Raw genomic sequence first — 20,429 nt, 5'->3', positions numbered from 1 at the left:
AAAAAAAGAAAAGAAAAAGAAAAAAGAAAGAAAAATATTCCTCTCAAACTCATTACCAGCAGTTAGTTACCCATGGGGAGGAAGTGGAGTTAAGGGGGCCCCTCATTCAATAAACTTTTATATTTGATATTGGGGGGGTGGTTTTGTTTTGAGACAGAGCCTTCCTATATGGTTCTGACTGATCTGGTGCTCCCATGTACCCTGGATGGCTCTCCCACTGGCATAACTCTTTGCCTCCCAAGTGCTAGGATTACAAGTGTATACTACCATTTTAGAAATATGTCACAAATGCCCTTTCATAGTATTTTATTTTGCTGTTGAGGCAGGCTCTTGCCATGTAGCCTAGGCTGCCCTCACACTCACTATCCTGCCTCAGCCCCCTGAGTGCTGAGGATTTTATTAGAACAGATGAGTTGAACAGATTTTATTGAACAGATGAAAAACAATTGTTTTTCAATCAGAAGTGAAATAAAAGGTTGCCAAATTCCAGAAACTGAGTGGTCTTTATCAATCTATAAATGTTTATGGATTTGATGGTCTAGAGTTGTAAATATATATCGTAGTGAAAATGATTCTTTTACATTATCAGCTGACTGCAGGAGAAGAGAGCAGAAAATGTGGATAGCATGGATTAATCGAAGGCCTTATGTTGGCAAGTTTGAGTTTCTGAAATCACTAACCTTATTCTCAGAAAGAAAACAGGTGGTTGGTGGTTTGAAAACAGGAAGTGATCAAGCAATCACTTCTGACATGAATAAAGAGCAAGTACAACAAGGACATGGGAAGACAGAAAACTGGAGCAGACAAAGGAGTTTGGAGTTGCGGGTCTTAGACGTGAAGTAGTTCCAAGTGTTTATCAAGCCATGCTTAGGAATAACTAAAGTGGAATGCAGGCAGACATTGTTGTTGAAACCAGAAAGACAAGTAATGTCAGAGAATTGGTTCTTGGAGAAAAGTGAGGTGGTTTTGTGTTTGTTTGTGTTTGTGTTTGTTTGTTCATTTAATTCTGTAAACCCATTGCCAACCTTGTACCTTGCATACAGTAGGCAGTCAATTAACATTATTGAAGGTGGGTAGGTTGGTGGGTGGGTGGATAGGTGGATCAATGGATGAACAAACATAGCACTTTACACTGTTTTGTGCTTCCCCATCTTCTACTCCCTACTGAACCATCAACGCTAGCTATCAGGCCTTGGCCTCTGGATTCTCCCCTCACCCCTTTTTGAGACAGGTCTCAAAGTTGTAGCTAATCTGCTAATTCACTAATAACCCAGGCTGCTCTGAAATACTGGGCAATCCTCTTGCTGCATTTTCCTATGGATTAGTTTTATAAGAATGTGTTATCATCCCCGATATAGGTAATAATAGGTACTTGACTCTGGGTTTAAGTGAGTGAAAAAACCCTGAACCACAGAGAATAACAATGAAAAGAGAGAAAAGAAAAAATATTGAAACAGAAGCTAAAGCTAAAGTCCTCAAGGGAGGTAGAAGGATATTTTATAGGTCCAAAGACAAGAATTTTAATAGTATTTGTTTAATATAAGCAAATGATGTTGACTTCAAAGTGGAGATAGGAAGCCAGGCCTAGTGGCACAGGCCTATACTTTCAGCACTCAGGAAGTTAAAGCAGGAGGTCTCCATGAGTTCTAGACTAGTCGGGGCTACATAGAGAGACCACATCTCAAAAAAAAAAAAAAGCAAATTATAATAAACAAACAAGGAGAGAAAGAGGGGGTATGAACCTAGAAATGGTCGTTTCTCTACGTACCACCATTCATAGTCGCCGACCTCTAACAAGCTGCCCACCCCTCCAAGTTTTTCCAGATTTCCCTGGCCCTGGCTCATTCCCATGTTGTCCTCATGCCTTGAGAGCTTCCATGTCCCCTGTGCTTCCAGCCGTTAGGATTTTTGTCCTTACATGTAACATCAACAATCAGAGCTCTTGCATATATTTTTTACCAAGATCAGTACTTACAGGTCTCCAGGGGCTCCCATTTGACTGTCAAAACAAATGCAAACCTGAGTACTTTTCCGTGGCCGCCAACTTTCTGTAAACCGAGGTTTATTCAGTGTACAAATGCCTTACCTTTTTCAAAGCTTCTGATTCCTGTTTTTTCTACCCATCCAGAGCCTGTTTCACCAGAACTCCCTGAAGACTCATTTTCCCTACAGCTCTAATGAAGACAACTGTTCCAGAAAAACCTCCTTCCCTTTCCTTCCTCTCTCCTAATTACCAGTCATGAACATTATAGGTATCTTCTTTTCTTGGGTATCCCTTCATGTTGCTCTATTAATTTTGTCATGGAAGTTCCTCTCAAGTCCCTGTCTTCCTTGTGTCAGTGGCCTGTAGATGGTTGTAAAAGCCCTGATCAGCCTTCAGTCGTGTATTCTACACTAGAGTTCAACTTATCTCTTAAGATGAAATTTTAATTGTGTCCCCAACACAAACAGCAAACACATTGCACATGTACGCGCACGCATATAGTGGTTTACATAAAACCCCACTTGCTGTTTCTAGCCTGTATGTCACATGTATTTCCTTCTCCAAACCTCCTCTGCTCTTAGCAACTTCCATAAGCATCTCTGCGACTAGCTCCCCTAACCTGACTGCACAAACCTTCAACCAGCTTCCTCTTTTTTCTGCTGGGCTTTTTGTTTTGTTCTGTTTGAACATTTCTAGAGATCAAATTCAGGTCTTATGCCTGCTACTGTCTATGCTTTAAAATAACTCTTTAAATTTTCATTGAATTTATTTATTTTACTGGGTGGGGCACATGTATAACAGAGTTAGTTCTTTCCTTCTACGTGTGGGTCCTGGAGATTAAGCTCGGGTCATCAGGCTTGGCTGAAAATATCTTCACCCATTGTGCTATCCCAGTGGCTTTAACAAAACTTTTATTTCAAAATAATCACATACTCACAGGAAATTGCAAAGAGAAGTCCTATATACTTCATTCAGACTCACCAACTGTGCACACATTCACTTATGTGTGTGTCTATGTAATGTTATCGTATCTGTAGCCTCACATGACAACTATAATCAAAACACAGAACTTTATCATCACATGGCTGTGTCGTGCTACCTCTGTAACTGTCACAGCCATCTATAACTCCTGGCAATAGCTAATTAATGTCTTCCCTCTGTAGTTATGATTTTACAATGTTATATGAATAGAATCACACAGTATTATTCTTTGGAGATTGGCCTCGTGTACCCAGCATAGTTTCCTTGTAATGCACTCAAATTCTTTGTGTATAATAATAGTTTATTCCTTCATATTGATAAACAGTATTCCACTGCTCTGCCTGCTGTTTTTTTAAATCATTTACCTATTAATGTACATTTGGATTTTTTCCAGTTGAAGCTATTATATGTAAAGATGCTACACACATTCATGTACAGGTTTCTACATGAAAATAAGCCTTAACACTCTGGAATCAATTGCCCAAGATTGCAATTGCTAGCTCATAGGGCAAGTCTATTTTTAGTTTTGACAAGAACTGCTATATTGTTTTCCAGAGTGGCTATACCATTTTACATTCCCACTAACTGGATATGTGTGATCCCATCTCCACATCTTCACCAGGAATTATTATCACTGTTTGCTTCTTGCCATCTTGAGGATTGGCTCGTACATGGTGTTCTCATCTTTCAGGACCCAAAGAGCCTCCATAGCCTCTATAGGGCCACTTCTAACCTCACCTGGAGCAGCTCACTTCTCTCTCCCTTGTGCCATATTTGATACTTCATTTCTCATTGCGTTTTAGTTATTGATTGTCAGAGTTTGTGCATTCCCCTCTATTCTGATACGTGATAACACAGACCATGCCAGATTCCTCTTGATTCCTGGAGCATCTGATCCAGTTCCATTGTGAGCACATAGTGGGTGCTCAGTAAGTGTGTACTAAGTGAAAGAACGAAATGAGGGGAAAGAAGTAGTCTCCCTCCCCCCCTCCTGCGACAAAGCTTTTTAAAATAGACATCACGCCTTTGTCTGTGTCTCCCAGCAGCAGTTAATAGGGTGCTCTGTTTGTGTAGATGCTCAATAAATGTCGCCTAAACTGTTCAGGTGGCTTATCTTTCCTCTGCACCCATGAGATAAGCACATGAAAGAGAGAATAGACCTAAGAATCCTTGCATTGAAGATCATATGTCATAAATTTTGTAATATTCTTATAATCTCTACAATCAGTCAGCATTCATCTGTGATGAGAAATCAAAACAAAATAGTTCTTTAAGTCAAAGAATGTCTCTGGGACCATCATTTCATAGCTTGGTTACATATGACTTGGGGAGGGCAGTGTTTTATATCCCTGAATTCCTTTTGCCATCTCAGAAGGATCTGGGATTTTTCTGTTTTTCTGCACTGGTGTAATTTGACATGTTGATTATGAGAGGGTCATTAACTTCAACATTTTTGATCACTTTTTGACTCTGTATTTTCTCAACTCTGAAGTCTGTTAATTTGCACTTGTTTATATGTCTCTGTAAGAGTTACTCTGGCCCTCGAGGACTGGGATGTGTTTTGTCTGGAAAGTAGATTGTAAGCCCCTTGAGAGCAAGGACCTTATAATTCCTAGGAATGCATTCTGGACATTGTCAGTGTTCAATTAATGACAATACTGGAAGCCTGACTAAGGTTACCTGTCACATTGACGTTTCCCTTTTCATCTGTAAAGCTTCATACACTCTGCAAATGGCTGTTTGGCTGATATGATAGCATTGATTCTACTCAAAATTACACTATTACCCACTGCAACTTGTTCTTTTGGGTACTTTCAAATTGTAATTTTTGACCAGTTTTGATACCGTTCTCCTTATAATACCATGCTTACATATGCACTGGGGAGGACTCTATTTCAGAACCCTCAAGTCCTCTGCATAATGAAAAGTAAGCTGATACCGTCTTGGCTTTCGGGGCTTGCGCCTCTTGCCCCCACTCCAACTGTGACTGCTATCTAAAATTATCAGAAGGAAACCTTCATAACTATTCAGTGTGTATGTTTTATTCTTAGTTCTAAAATGGAATAAACATGTATACTATGCCCCATGGCCATGAAAGTTAAACAGATATGAATTTTTCAGTGAAGTCTAGGTTATGAAATGAAAAGGGAGAAATTGTTTCATTGGTGATGGTGAAAGTAGGGGAGTTATTATTGTAAGTCAGGTTTACTAAAGTATAATGCACATACAGCCTGGTCCGCCATGTAAGGTGGACAGTTTGATGTGATAGACAGGTTACATTCCCATTAACTGGATGATTGAACTATCCCTCCAACACACCCTACTCCTACTGCAAACCCCTAACTAAAGCCGATCTTTTTCTGACGATTCATGCCCTTCCTCTTTCCGACAGTGTACTAAAGGAAGTGTACCAGGCCTTCAATCCGAAGGCAGTGGTTCTACAGCTGGGAGCAGATACCATTGCTGGAGATCCAATGTGCTCCTTTAACATGACACCAGTGGGAATTGGCAAGTGTCTGAAGTATGTCCTTCAGTGGCAGTTGGCAACTCTGATTTTAGGAGGAGGTGAGTACAAAGCAAAGTCACCAAGAGAACTTGTCAGTCCTCCTCCATACTCTCTTGACATAGAAACTAAGTTGAACTTCTTGGATTGGCTAGTACCAACCTGCATGTGGCCCAGAAGCTAAGTCTATAAATAGATCACCTCCCAGTTGAGCATAGACAAGTGCTCTGGCTTATCCCTACTTGGCTTGACATGGCTTTGACACCTAGGCACCCTGAAGTTTGTTTCAACTCTGGAATAATGGTTCAGAGTAAAGCATTTGCTTAGCATACACAAGACCCTGAGTTCAAACCTGAGCACTGAATAAAAAAGAAGAAATTATCTCAGGTTATAATAGAGGATCTCAGCCCCAAAAGACTGGGGCCTCTTCTGTCAGAATAGTCATTAATTCAGTTCTTACCATCATGTTTGAGAAACATAGCAATGAAATTCTATCTCTCCTCATACAAGAATTGTAAATGCATGAATTAATTGAATAGGTAAGCTGAATTCAAGAGTTACTCGTTTCCCCCAAAGCATGATTCCGTTATAATGAAGCAAACTTGAGAGATCCATAGTCTCTTGTGCATTCTTGCCTCCCTCATACTGATATTTACATTATTTAACTAACAGAATGCCAGGTGTGTTTGAAAGAAGCATTTATGTTTGGAACCTTACCAAACCTCAGCCACCGCTATAGGTGCCTTGCTTAGGATCTTCTGTTTCTCTACCAGCGACAGTCTTTATTTCACTGGATCAATAAATTGGTATATTAAAATAAGGGCAAGTGGGTTGAGATTAAAATGTACATATATGTCACCAGGCATGGTGGCACATGCCTATAATCCCAGTACATGGGAAATACAATCAAGAGGATCTGGAGGGCTAGCATAGGCTACATAAGACACTGTCTCAAAAATGAAAAAAAGTGCAAATATGGAGGCTAGAGAGATGGCTCAGTGGTTATGCCCTTGCCTCTCATGGCAAAGGATCCAGGTTCAGTGCCTAGCCCCAAATTGGCAGCTATAACCCTCTGTAGCTCCAGTTCCAGGGATCTAATGTCCTGTTCTGGACTCTGTGATCACCTGGCATATATGTGGTATACATAGATACACAGAGGCAGAATACTTATATACATACATTTTTTGTAAAAAAAAATGTAAAAGCATATATGATGAACAAGCTAATGGTTTGTTTTTATCACCCTCTTGTAAAACCCAGTTCCAGGTAAATTCTGGGAAGGGCTTTAGGTAAACAAGTGAGCATACAGCACAAATACACCAGCCTAGTCCTTCCTTTGACATCCTCAAACCCCAGAGGGATCAAAATTAAAACTGCTTACAAGAGACACTCTCTTATGAAAAGCTGGCATGAAATTTATTAACTTCATCTCCATAAAAAGATGAAATTGATAGCCACCGCATGGCATATTACTTCCCTTACCAACACTAAGAATGTGACTGTGATACAGGTCTGGCTAGAGGAGAAGACCTTTCTACGACAGACATCTGTGAGAAGTTAGCTTTTGTCTGAGGCTATAGCCTTCTCTTAAAGAGCCTATTAGCATTAGCTCAAGCCCTTTCTTTGCTTTTTAACCTCAAGCTTGGCCCTTGAATGTGTATGTACAACTCTTCTTATGCAATATTGCACTTCTGAAAATGCCTGTGCATAAGTATAATTTTTTTCAAGCAAACAATATTATGTGTATACAAGAGATTGCATACTTCTTTATCAAAAACCTATAGTGATTCCTTTTAAAGTGCTTAACTATGCCAAATAAGTCTGTCTTACAGACTAATTTTCCAAGCTAGGGATGTTTAAAGTAACATCCAAAGTGGATAGCTGATCTCCTCTGCTCTTATTAACACGTAGACAATTAGTAGAGATTGCTACATTCTTAAGCTTCCCACTGAGGCCTGAAAGACACACACCAAAAACCCTAGCCTCCCTGACCTTTCAAATAAAAGGAACACTTAAGGAAAGGGTAATGGTGCGTCCCAGTTTATATATGTTAGCCCAGTGTAACAGTGAATAGTATCATCTATTGCTCTTAAAAGTGTATCATTTTGGATGACAATGTACATGGTCACCCTACCTAAAATAGAGCTGATTTTATTTCCTTTGGTCTGCTCCGAGGTTAGGAAATTATTCCATTTTACCCTTATACTCTTGGAATTTAGCTAAAGGCCAATGTTCTAATACTTGCATGGCAAAGCACATCCATTCAGCACAAAAATATGCTGATTATTAACCAGTGTAGTATGGCTGCTGGGTGACTGTGACAGGACCTGACGAGATGGGTCAGGGTGTCAATCATCAGCCCCTTCCTCGGCTCACTCTCTTTGATCTCTGCCACTAGGCTTGCGTTTTGTGGTGAAAAGGAATGCTGATATTAAAAGAAGGAAGTCTGTTTCTGTCAGCACTTTCCTTTTCTTTTTCCTGGATGCCTTTAGGACTAGATCTGCCAATAGCTTTAAAATACAAATCGCAGCCAACAGTTACTTTATAGAACTGTTGCAAAATTCATCTGAAAAACCATCACATTGGGTGGGTCACCTCCAGACATCTGGGTTCCAGGGTTCTCAGTCTCGCTAATGTCTCGTGCTGAAACGGAGGTGCTTGCCTTCCTCTGGTGAATATTTGCTGGAAGACGAGAGCCTCTTTAATCTGTGCTGCCCTTGAAATTCCAAGTTCCACTCTGTGCACGATCTGACTGGTCCTGTGAAGTCTACCCATTGGGTGGTTACAAATCTCATTAAGGGATCCTTAAATAAGATTGTGTAAGTTGGACTTGTCTTTTTAGCCCTTTTATTAAAACACTTTTCTCTCCTTCCTACCCGCCCCTCTTCCCTCTCCTGTTGTTTTGTGACTATACTTTCTTAACTTCACAATTCTTGGTGGAGACAGGAGGCTACAACCTTGCCAACACGGCTCGTTGCTGGACATACTTGACCGGGGTCATCCTAGGGAAAACACTATCCTCTGAGATCCCAGATCATGAGGTAAGTAAGGCTCTGACAAGTCCTCTCTTCTTTAAGGGGAAGAGCTGAGTCATTCCACCTAATCAAAATCACGTCCTCACCACTCAATACCGTTTTGTTGAGAGACACTTCAATAACAATAACACACTGTTTTGGCAGAATAGTGGACTCTTGTTCCAAAATAGCCAAGACCTTCTGCCTTTTTTTTTTTTTTACAAAAGCTCTCAAAGGCCAACCAACTTTAATTTCTCAATTAATTACAGAGACTGTGGGAAGGGGTCACCTGTTCACACAAAGAACTCTTTGGAATATGTACATATTTTCAGCCCCTAGTCCCAAACGGGAAGGGACTAGTTTTTAAATACATAAGTGAGGTTTTGGGTTGTTTTTAAGGGTGTCATAGGTGAGATGAGACACACAGTCCTTGGTGGTCATCCTATTCTTTCAATTGTCTTCGGTTAATGTAAAGTTCAGGAACCATAATCACTAAGAAAGTCAGGTCTGTTGCGTTTCCAGCAATTAGTGGTACAGAGATCGGGGCTGGGCCATCAGAACTGAAATTTGTCATTTGAACCGTTGCCATTGCCTCTAGTCATATGAGATGGCCTTAACAAAGCAGAAATGTCTGTTTTAGTTTTCCCAAAACAAGTAATAGAAGCTGTCTGGGAGTGTGTTGGTAATCATTAATTCAAAGGTACCACACCTCTTCCCACCTACTCCCTTCCCGGGCAGGGAGTAGTAGTCTCACAAGGAAGATATAGCCACAGACCTTAGACTGTGTGACCTAAAATAACAAAGCAGTCCATGAAGCCCCACCTTCTCCAGCTATTTCCCAAAGATGAGGGATAGTGCTTTGCTTGTAACGTTATGATTTCTGCCAAATGTGCTGCTGTATACTTGAGAGCATTATGCTTTTTGAAGTCCCTATTTTTTTTTAAATTAGAAGTAACTTAAACTAATTTGCTTCCAATTTTCTTCAAACCATAGGTGAGGTATATAATACGTAACTCAAGAGAAACCACTCAATATGTCTAAAATACAAATAGAAGGCATGCTATAATTTGAGACAATTTGCCAGTGTCAGGGTTAATGGAAACCTCTTTTCTTGACTTGACTTACCTTTATTCAGTATTTGGAAGCTTAATGAAATATAAAGGTAAGTGCAGTGAACAAATGTAATTGCTGTTATTGCTGTGGGAATATCTCAGATTGCATTGTAATTTAGAGCGCTGGGACGCCAAAAGCTGATCAAGTTATGTCAGAAAGCAGCCGTAAGCTGTAGTCGTCTGAATTGAGAGTGAGTGTTATGTTCCTCAGAAGCAAAAGCAAATCTAATGATTCATCTGTATTAAAAGAGTGATAAAATTTTAATAAACACGAATATTGCCTCTGGTACCTGGAGAAGCGATGCATGTGAACAGATATAGGTTTGGCCTTACAGATTGAGATGGTCTGTCCTTATATGGACTCGTTGTACAAGATTAAATGAGATGTAACGCGTGTCAAGTGCCTGAGACATAGTCTGTGGCACCTAATAGACAGTTCAGAAATGCAAGTTCTTCCTTCCCTTTTGCGTGTTCCACGCTTCTCATACCCAGACGTTTATGACTCTGTCATTCACATATTTGTCCAAACCCTCTGTGAATCCCTTCTGTCATATTCTTTGGGTATAAGAGATATGAGTCATCCAAGAAGGAACAAAGAAGAAAATTGAAATGACAGTCTTCAGGTACAATGAGATATTATTTTAATGAAAATTGCCGAAAATAGGCCACACAGTATGAAGGCCTATATAAGTTTTGTGTCACAATACACAGTTGCACACAAATATCCGATCTGCAATCAGATCATCAAATGGAGATAAAAACAATATTCTCTGTGTTTCCATTATTTACTAGGAACTGTACTACTCTCAGTGTCTTAAAAGATGCAGAGGTCAGTAAGACCTTATCCCCATCTCATGTGGCTGGAGACTTGAGAGTGTGCATGGGAGCTGTGCTGGTGCAGACAATGAAGGGCAGAGAGAAGCTGTAAGACCAGACATGCTGTGAGAGGCATTCTCTCTCTCTGTCTCTCTCTCTGTCTCTCTGTCTCTCTGTCTCTCTCTCTCTCTCTCTCTCTCTCTCTCTCTCTGTCTCTCTTTTTTTCTCTCTCTCTCTCTCTGTGTGTCTGTCTCTGTCTCTGTCTCTGTCTCTGTCTCTCTCTTTCACACACACACACACACACACACACACACACACACACACACACACACACACACACACACTCCTGTAATCTCAGCAGTCTAGCTACTAAAGGAGGATGGTGAGTTTGAGGCCAACTTAGGCTGCACAGCAAGTTCCAGGCCTTGTCTCAGAAGAAGAAAAAAAAAAAGATTGGAGCTGGGGAGGTGGCTCAGTGGTTGAGAGCACTGACTGCTCTTGGAGAGGACCCAGGTTCAATTCCCAGACACCCACGTGGTGGCTTAAAGGCATCTGTAACACCAGTTCCAGGAGATCGGACACATTTTTCTGGCCTCCGGGGTAGGACAGACATGTCATCATCATATGCCCTTCCACAGTTTTCCTCACGTAATTAGAAGATAGTCGGAATGGTGGCTATGGACATGTGCATCAACTGCAAAGGGAATACAAAGGAGGGCCCAAAATACCCTGCCCTCCAGGAGCTAAAGGGGGACTAGAGAAATACAGTCAGCACAAGATCAAGCTATTGCAGACAGTCAGCTATGGCGCAGCTGACTTACTATCTCTGCTCTCATTCTTGGACTTGTTCTTCCATCTCCTAGAGTAATCATCATCATCATCATCATCACCACCATCATCCTCCTCCTCCTCCAAATGCCCTTTCCCCAGTCCTGTGCTGTCTTCCTGGGTCTAGCTACCATCCCGTGTTTTTCAAAACCCTGTCGCCTAAATTTGGAGCTATTCCTTGATTCCCTTATTTATCTAACAACTATTCATAGGGCTCCTACTACGTGCCAGGACATTTTCAGTTCTGGATCCAGTTATACAAACAAGTATACCCAGTGTCCTCAAAAATACTGCTCTCTAATTAAGGCAACAAAGCAGTGCATGCTAATCCAGGACAGGAAGGAAACAAAGTTGGGAACCCTTTCAGCAGAACAATGACCTAAGCTGAGAATACTGGTGCACAGTTGTAATCTAACACTCAGCAGGCTGAGGCAGGAGGATCACAAGTTCAAGGAAAGCACAAACTACCTACACAGCAAGTTCCAGACCAAACCAATGAAACCCTGAAATTTTGAACTGAATATTCAAAGACTGATTGAGAGATTGCCAAATGATAAAGAGAAAGGTCTATACAGTATACAAAAGAGACAGAAGCTGTAGGACCAGTAAGAAATGTGCTATGTGTTTAATACGGAATGTATAAGAAAAGAGGAACATTAGTGGCTTTAGTGCGAACTGTGGTCAGATATGAAGAACCTTAAATGCTGCATTCATGAGCCTGAAAAAATATGAACTTGGTTTTGAGGAAGCTAATTTGAAGCTGGAAAAATACTTGAGTGGTTTTAAAAACGTGCTATTCTTAGAGGGGACACAGGTTTGGTTCCCAGCACCCACATGGTAGCTCACAACTGCTTAGAACTCCAGTTCCCTCTTCTAACCTCTGCAGGTACCAGTCATGCATGTGGTGTACATACAGTACATTTGTGTATGCAAAAACACACATACACACGTAAGATAAATCTAATATTTTTAACTGAGAAAGCTTGTTTGTTAGAAAATAGAAAATAGATTGCTAAGGGGATAAACTTGTAAAAGTTATACAACCAAGTTAAAAGGTTCAGGTATAGTCCTAGAACATGTAGTCAAAATGTTTGTGAACAGAAGTAGTACAGATTTGGCTTTTGTTTTTGTTTTGGTGGTTTGCATTGCTTCTTTTGATATTTTTATAACAATTACATATAAATAATGAGATTTCTTGGTGATAAAACACAGATCTAAACACAGTTCATTTGTTGTAACTATACCTTCTACACACATAGTGTGAAGATAACTTTACAGACTTATTTTAAATTTTTGGCATAAAACAATGTAAGGCGTGGTCATTACCAGTTCTGGTATAAGATTAACACTGAAATATTTAGATTTTGAAACATTTAGGGTTTCAGATTGAAGATCCTCAAACCTGTACCATTTGTCTGGTCCCCTGTGGTTGGTTGTCTATTTTAGCTCTCTCTTTAGCAGAACGTTAAGCACCCACCTAGCTGGCGTTCTTGATTAAACAGCTAAGCAAGCATATAAGTATGTGTCAGAATTTACGTCGAGAGATTCCCTTTTTAAGGTGGGAGAAATGGAAATACCGTCCTCCTGGAAACACAGGCCAACCCTAGTGCCAACTTCCTCCCCTTTGCAAGCAGCACCATATATCCAAGCCATGAGAAATCAGTGTAACCCAAGGAAAATTCTCCATTGCCGTGCAGGGAAGGGAGATTCTAGAAGCATTTAGGGGTGGCGCTTGGTGCACAGCCTCATGAGGTACAAAACAGTGATGACATAAAGCCAGTAATCAGGGAGTTGATGTCAGCCTATGCATTGGGAAGTCAGGGTGGACAGACAATCATAGAATAAAGAGACGTCAGAACTGGGGAAGCGTCAGAGAATTGGAGCATGCATGTATGATTGGGCCCTGAAACTCTACAATGAGCAAAAAGCCCAAACATTACAGAAACCCATAAAAAAGCCAGTGCATTGTTAAGTAGCACTATTACATGGAAAAATATTCTATAATGTAGTGTTACTATTTAGATCCCATCATCTGAGTAAAGCAGTTTTATGTACAGGCTGAACATTTATAATCTAAAAATCTAAAATCTGATAAAACTTTTGAGCCCCAGCTGAACACACATAATCGTTGAGTTTACTAACAAAAACAAATACTCCACTTCACCAGACTGCTTTTGATTTTAAAAAATAGGAAACTTCATCATTCATATTAAGAAATTCATATAGCCATTAAAATAAAATTGATTTATATACAAATTGATACTAATGTAAAAGTCTTTAGATATAATCCACTGAATTTATATGGCTTTATTTATGAATAATAATGTCCTAATCTGTTCTCTCAACCCATTTACTTATATAGTCTTAATTTCTAATTTTAATTTAAATAATCAGGCCATACACAAATTTTGTTCAATTTATTCTTAAGCATTTCATGGTGCTAATTTTTTTGGACATGGAATACCTTAAGTAATTTCTGGTAGTTTGTTGCCAGAGTATGGATCTTACATAGACTATTGATCTTGAATTATGCAACCTTGCTGCTTGCTTTTCTTGTGATTACTTAGCATGTTCCATGTACATGAACAAATCATCTATGAATTAGAATTGTAAGTCTTCATATGTAATTGTTATATCTTTTACTTCTTTTTCTTGTCTTACTGCACTGGTTTAACTGTAGGTTAAAACCATCAGGACAGTGTTGTGGGAAAGAACTAAGTGGACATCTTTATCTTTGCTCACTCCTAGTCAAAGAGGCAAAGCACTTAATTTTTCCCTGTACAGTGTGATGTTAGCCCTAGTGGTTTTGTCCCAAGGCAGATTGTTTATTAGGTAGGTATTTTTCTCACAAGTGAATGTAGAAGTTTGTTAAATGCTTTTTCTTTGTCCATCATTTAGTTAGAATGAAGACGTTTTTCATGTGCAGTAGCTGCAGTCCCCAGATAAGGCCTATGAGGCCTATGTGGTCATGTTGTGATACCTTGTTTATTTAGTTTGCTGAAACTTGGTCAAAGGTGCTTTTGGCTACTAATATTAATGATCATTTCTTAATTACATATTAGCAATTTGTCTCTCAAGAAATATATTCCTTTACTCATTATTGTTTTAAATGTCTACAGATCTATAGGGATAGCCCTTCTTTCACTTATGGTTGTAATGACTTCTATTACTACTACTACTACTACTACTACTACTACTACTACTACTACTACTACTACTACTACTACTACTTTAACTTATGAACTATCAAGTTCCCTGAAGTGTGGTTTTTTCTTTTGTGTTTGTGTATGTTTGTTTGTGTGCCCCAGAGATCCTACTGTCTCTGCCTCCCTAACACTGGATCATCAGTACATAATGACTTTTACATGGCTACTGGAGATCAAACATAGGTCTTCATGCTTGCCTGGCAAGCAATTTATCAACTAAATCGTCCACCAGCCCCTGCTTTTGTGTATGTGTGACAAAGCTACACGTAGCCCGGGTAACCTAGGACTTGTTTTGTAGTTAAGGATGACCATCAATTCCTGGCTGTCCTCCTCCCTCACCTCCAGAATGGTGGAATTAAAGGTGTGTGTCATGACATCAGACTTGGGGCTTTTACTTTTTCTGAGCTGTAGCTTTTGATTTTGTTGGCTTCTTTTGTTATTGATTTTCGTTCTTGTTCTAGTTTCTTACTATAGAAACATAGCTCGCTGGGCCAGGTAAGACGGTGTGTGCCTTTAATCCCAACACTTGAGAGGCAGGGCAAGTAGATCTCTGTGAGTTTGAGGCTGATCTACACAGCAAGTTTCAGGCCACGCTACATAGTTAGAACCTGTCGCAAAATAAAACGAAACTTAGCTCATTGATTTTTAATGTTCTTTTTTCTATAATAAGAGCGTTTTGAGCTATAGATTTCTATGTAAGCACCAAATTAACTGCTTCGCACAAATTTTGATACAGTTGTTTTTTTTTTTTTAATTTTCATGTGAAAATAATTGTTCTTTTGACATATGGCTCATTTTAAAATGTAGAGGCTTTCTTTTTAATGGACTGTCAAATATTTAAGAGCTTTTTATATTTTTAAATTATTTTTATTATTTTTGAGATTATAATACAACTACATCATTTACTCCTTTCTTCCATGTCCTTCTATATACCCCCACCTTGTCCTCTTTCAAATTCATGGTCTCTGTTGTAATAATTGTTGTGACATGTGTATATGTACTTAAGTATATATTCCTAAATGCGATCTTCTCAGTCTATATAATACTACTTGTATATATGTTTTCAGCATTGCCTATTTGGTATTGGAGAACCAATTGGTGTGCTCTTCCCTGGGGAAGAATATTCTCCTACCTTTAGCACTCCTTAGTTGCCTGTATTTCTTCATATAGGGTTGAAGCCTTGTGGGCTTTCCACCATCATTCCAGTGTTAGCATTATTTTTGTCCTTGCTTAGCTCCTGTTTGGGAAGTCATGCTGGTAAGACTTTATTGGTACAGCCTCTGACATTACTAGGAGACAAAAGACTCACAGAAAACCTCCTAATCGTCTGGCTCTTCTAATCTGGAGTTTCAGTGTTGTGAACCACCATGTGTGTGCTCTGACCTGACTCACATCCTCTACAAGAGCAACAAGTGCTGTTCGCCACTGAGCCATAGCTCTAAACGCCCCTATTTTTATTTTTATTTAATTTTGTTGTTACCAAAGAATATACTGTGCATCGTTTCAGCTCTTTTATGTTTATTGACTATTTTATGGGCAACATATGATTTATCTTACAAAATGTTTAATATGTAATCTATAAAGAATATGTGGCCAGTTGTTCTTGAATGACGTTTCCATCATTATCAATTAAGTCAGACTGACTGCGAGTGTGGTCTGTATCTCCAATATCATATGAATTTTTTATTACTTGTTCTGTCGGTTGCTGAGAGCTGAACTTTCCAATCATGATTTTGATTTTCGCTATTTTTAAGTTCTATCAATCTGGGCTTTTCATATACTTTTGAAAGTTTATTAGATGCATACACACTGAGGGTTGTTATGTCTTCTTGATGAATTGACTCCTTTATTATTATGAGATATCCCTCTTTATCTTCATTGTTTTGAATTCCACTTTGTCCAATTTAAATACTGTTACATATTTTTTATTTAAGATCTTTATTATTGCTTGTGTGATAAATCTTTTTCTCTCTGTTCACTTTTAATGTATTAACCTCTTCATGTATATAGTGGATTTATATAAACAACAGATAGTGATGCTTTCATAATCAAGTATGTTAATTTCTCTGCCTATTACTTGAACCAATTTATAAATTTAGCTTTATATCCATCTTCATCTTTGTTTTCTATTTATTTCATCTATTTTGTCCTTCCCTTTCTCCTTCCCTCCCTTCCTCCCTCTCCCTTCCTTCCTTCCTTCCTTCCTTCCTTCCTTCCTTCCTTCCTTCCTTCCTTCTTTTCTTTCTTTCAAGACATGTTTCTACACATAGCCCTGGGTATCCTGAAACTGACTGACTAGACCAGGCTATACACTAACTCACAGAGATCCGCCTGTGTTTGCCGCCTTTGATCCACATGCCTATAACCATTAACCTGTCTTCATGTCCCCCCTTAATTACATGATGATGGGAGATGTTGTGTGTTGTGTGTTTTGTCTGCTGTGTGGTGCTAGAAATGGAACCTAGCTAGGACTTTGTACATGCTAAGCTTAATTCAAAAGAAAGGAACAAAGAACACATGAGACAAGTAGAAAACAAGTAGGAAGATGAGAAGAACATTGAATATTTTTTCAGGATTTCGTTTCGTCTCCATACTTACTTACTAGCTATACTTTCCTTTGATGTTTTTATACTTGATTTGGTTTTTACAGCAAACTTTTATTATATTTTATTTATTGTGTGTGTGTTTATGAGGGTATGTGCATTTCACACTGCATGCACATATGGAAATCAGGAGACAAATGAGGAGAGTCTATTCGCTCCTGCTACCATGTGTGTCCCAGGGACTAAGTTCAAGTCATCAGCTCGATGGCAAGTACCTTTACTCTTGGAGCCATCTCACTGGCCCCAGCACGAATTTTTAATTTAGGATTTCCTTTCAGATACTGTTACTCTACTTCCAGCAGTGTTCTTGTATCTCTCCCTTTCCTTCCTATCATTTCAGTCACATACTTCTGCTTTATGTTGGAAGATAAAAACTCTTTGATGATTGTTATTGGTTTGGCTTTAAATAGCCAGTGATACTTTACTTTATACTTTATTTTAAACCATTTGAAATTAAAGTAAAAATAATAAATCCAATCTGTCCTGCTGCAAATAACAGTTTTTGATGAAAAAGAACTATTTTCTAAGACTTAAATTCCATGAGAAGAAATGTTATTGTGAGACTTCCACCATCTCTTTATCCTTTGGCTTAGTACATAAAAGATCACTTACCTGCTTCTTCATTCAAAATATGTTGATGTGGTTTGAGTTCAAGTCTATGACAAAAGCAGAGGTTCACAGGTATGAAAACGACGCCGAACGTTAGCTGGAAAAGGGAGGAATGTTTTAATAACCTTTCCTGATCTTTATGTGCATTCCTTAAGACTACACCAAAACAAAGCTCTACAGACGGTAATTTCTTTAATGTCAATGCAGCATGGGGCCTGAAAGCATGTCAGTGAATTTTTACATACTATTAGGTTAAATTTGTATTTTGAATGGATATTTGACACCCCTCCCTTTTTACATAGTATTTGGAAAATATCAGTTCACTGGGTTAGAAAAACATTCAAAATGTTCATACATTTTATGCAGCATAAAAAAACATTGATGCCATCACTGTATTCACTGGGGGAAGCTTAAGTTTTGAAATGCTGTCAAGCTCACAATGGCAGAATCGAGTTTTCAGAAATCATAGTTGTGCTTATAACCACAAATTTGTTATCATTGACAACAAACACATCAGTTGTTTATCATAAAAATCATAGGCTCTCTTCATTTTCAACAAAACATTCACCAGATTTCAAATATTTAATCATAATGTTGAATCATCATAATCCATCAGTTAGTTGTTCTTTTGGGCAAAAATAGTATTCCATGAAAACTAGCTAGTTAATGCTCACAGCTTAATCACAGAGAAGCCATTGTGCAACAGTCTATACCAAAAGTATCTCATCCTACTTCCTAGGAATACCAAATCCAGCAGCCAGTTTTAACAAATTAGCAGTTTTGCTGCTTCAACAAAAGACATTCTTAAGTAAAGTTGGATTTTTTTAGTGAGTTTATAGCAGTAAAGGATACAGTCCCCAGCGGTATGCTTGATGCTACTGCCCAATCTGTACATGGTGCCAGCAGTTTTCCTCACCATTGCTTTTTGAAGTGCCAGTGAGTATAAACAACAGTGTTCCAACATAAACCATGAGCTTCAAAACAAGTTATTCAACTTTAAATATTAGCTTCACTTCTGTTTGTGTCTAATCATTCACATAAAAGAAAGTCTTCGCTTAGGATTATTTACTCCTCATACCATGTGACTGATAGAAGCAAAACAGCAGATCAGGCTGCACTGACATGGGTCTGTTGGGAAGAACACAGTTCAGAAAGTGGGTTGCTATTGAAGTATCCATGTTTGCAGTTAAATGTTTCAATCTGTAAGCTACAGAGTCACTGCGAAAAGACAGTGCCTTGAGTATTTTCAGTAACTTTTCTTCCAGTAGGCAATGAACAGTGCCAACTCTTCAAGGCTCTATTGTCCTCTGAGCTTGTGGCCTGCAGTTCTCCAATCAATAAACGTATCTATCCATGAAGCGTCCATAAGATGCTTCAATGCCTTCTCACTTCTAGTTCAAAAAGTGCTAACAAACAATTTTAGTGTTTATTTATTTAATTAGTTATTGGGTTTTTTTCCTATTAAGTCAGAGTTGCACTACATATCCCTGACTCCTCTAAAACTTGCTATGTAGACAAGGATGGCCTCAGATCTGCCACAGAGCCTCCTGCCTTTGTGTCATGAGCTACCACGCCCAGCTCTAATGGGTTTATGATATCCATACTTCTACCCAAGCATGGTAGCTTACATGTACAATGTAAGCACACAAGAAACTGAGGCAAGAAGATTGACTCAGGTTCAGGTTCAGCCTGGGCTCCATAGCCAGTTCTAAGCCATCTTGAGCCATGACTTAGACTCTGTTTCAAATATAAATAAATATCTTTATTAATATAAATTACATATATATTCAAAAATCTGTTTCATATGAAACTATGTGGTAAATTAGTAACAAAAATAATTTTTATCATATTTCCATTTCTTATAATTTCCCTCAATTTCTTTGAAGTGACTCCCTTCCTTCCATGAGTCAGACCCCTCACTGATGCTTCAGCTTCATCATTTTCAGGTTCTATAAAAATAGATGTTGCAGCACTGGTTTGAAAACGCAAGGCTTTTCATCTTCCTTTGTTCAGCCAACAACAGCACAGTAGGGTAACTTCAGTTCACCACAGTTTATTATATATTTCTAAAGAGCCAGAAGAGAGGAATTGGAATGCTCTCACTACAAAGAAATGAGGAATGTTGAAGAAGCTAAAAATGCTAATTGCCCTGATTTTATCATTACCCATTATGTACATGTATCAGATTATAACACCACTGTGCATATAAATATATACTGCTATTATCTGTCAATTAAATTTTTAAATTAACATCTAAAAAATATAATATGTAAACAGTAATCAAAGGATGTGTTAATGTCTATTCCTTTAAAAAAAACAACTATTTTTTTTAACATATAATCTAGCAATTACATTCCTGGGCATTGTTCCCAGAGAAATGAAACCATCCACATAAACTATAAATAAATGTGTAACTTTAATAGTCCAAATTGGAAGCAACCCAAAAGTCTTGTAATTTATAAATGGTTAAAAAGAGTATGATCCATCTATGCTATGGAATACTATTCAGCAATAAAAACCAATGAACTATTGATGTGTGGAATAACTTGGATGGGCCTCAAGGGAGTTACACTGATCAAAAATAGCTGCTCTCAAAGGAGCGGACGGAAAATTGGACTACAGAGCTGTACTAACAAGTATAGCATTGCATTAGCACAAAAGCAGAAATACAGACCAACAGAATAAAATTGAGGACCCAAAAATAAATTCACACAACTACAGCCACCGAATCTTAGTCAAACTGTCAAAAGACATATATTGGGTGAAAAAGAAA

General features: G+C 38.6%; 1 protein-coding gene across 1 annotated transcript in view; it reads left to right on the top strand.

The window, feature by feature from the left end:
* The window catches only part of Hdac8 (histone deacetylase 8), a 408,840-nt gene that overhangs the window by 88,292 nt on the left and 300,119 nt on the right, over positions 1 to 20,429 (top strand). The window contains exons 8-9 of the mRNA XM_032889857.1: positions 5,358 to 5,530; positions 8,415 to 8,509. Coding sequence (XP_032745748.1) covers positions 5,358 to 5,530; positions 8,415 to 8,509 — 268 coding nt within the window. The remainder of the gene's footprint in view (positions 1 to 5,357; positions 5,531 to 8,414; positions 8,510 to 20,429) is intronic.

The sequence above is a fragment of the Rattus rattus genome, chromosome X (genome assembly GCF_011064425.1).
Source record: "Rattus rattus isolate New Zealand chromosome X, Rrattus_CSIRO_v1, whole genome shotgun sequence".
Lineage (NCBI taxonomy): Eukaryota > Metazoa > Chordata > Mammalia > Rodentia > Muridae > Rattus > Rattus rattus.
The sequence above is the reverse complement of the archived record's forward strand: the minus strand, read 5'-3'. Positions and strand labels throughout refer to the sequence as shown.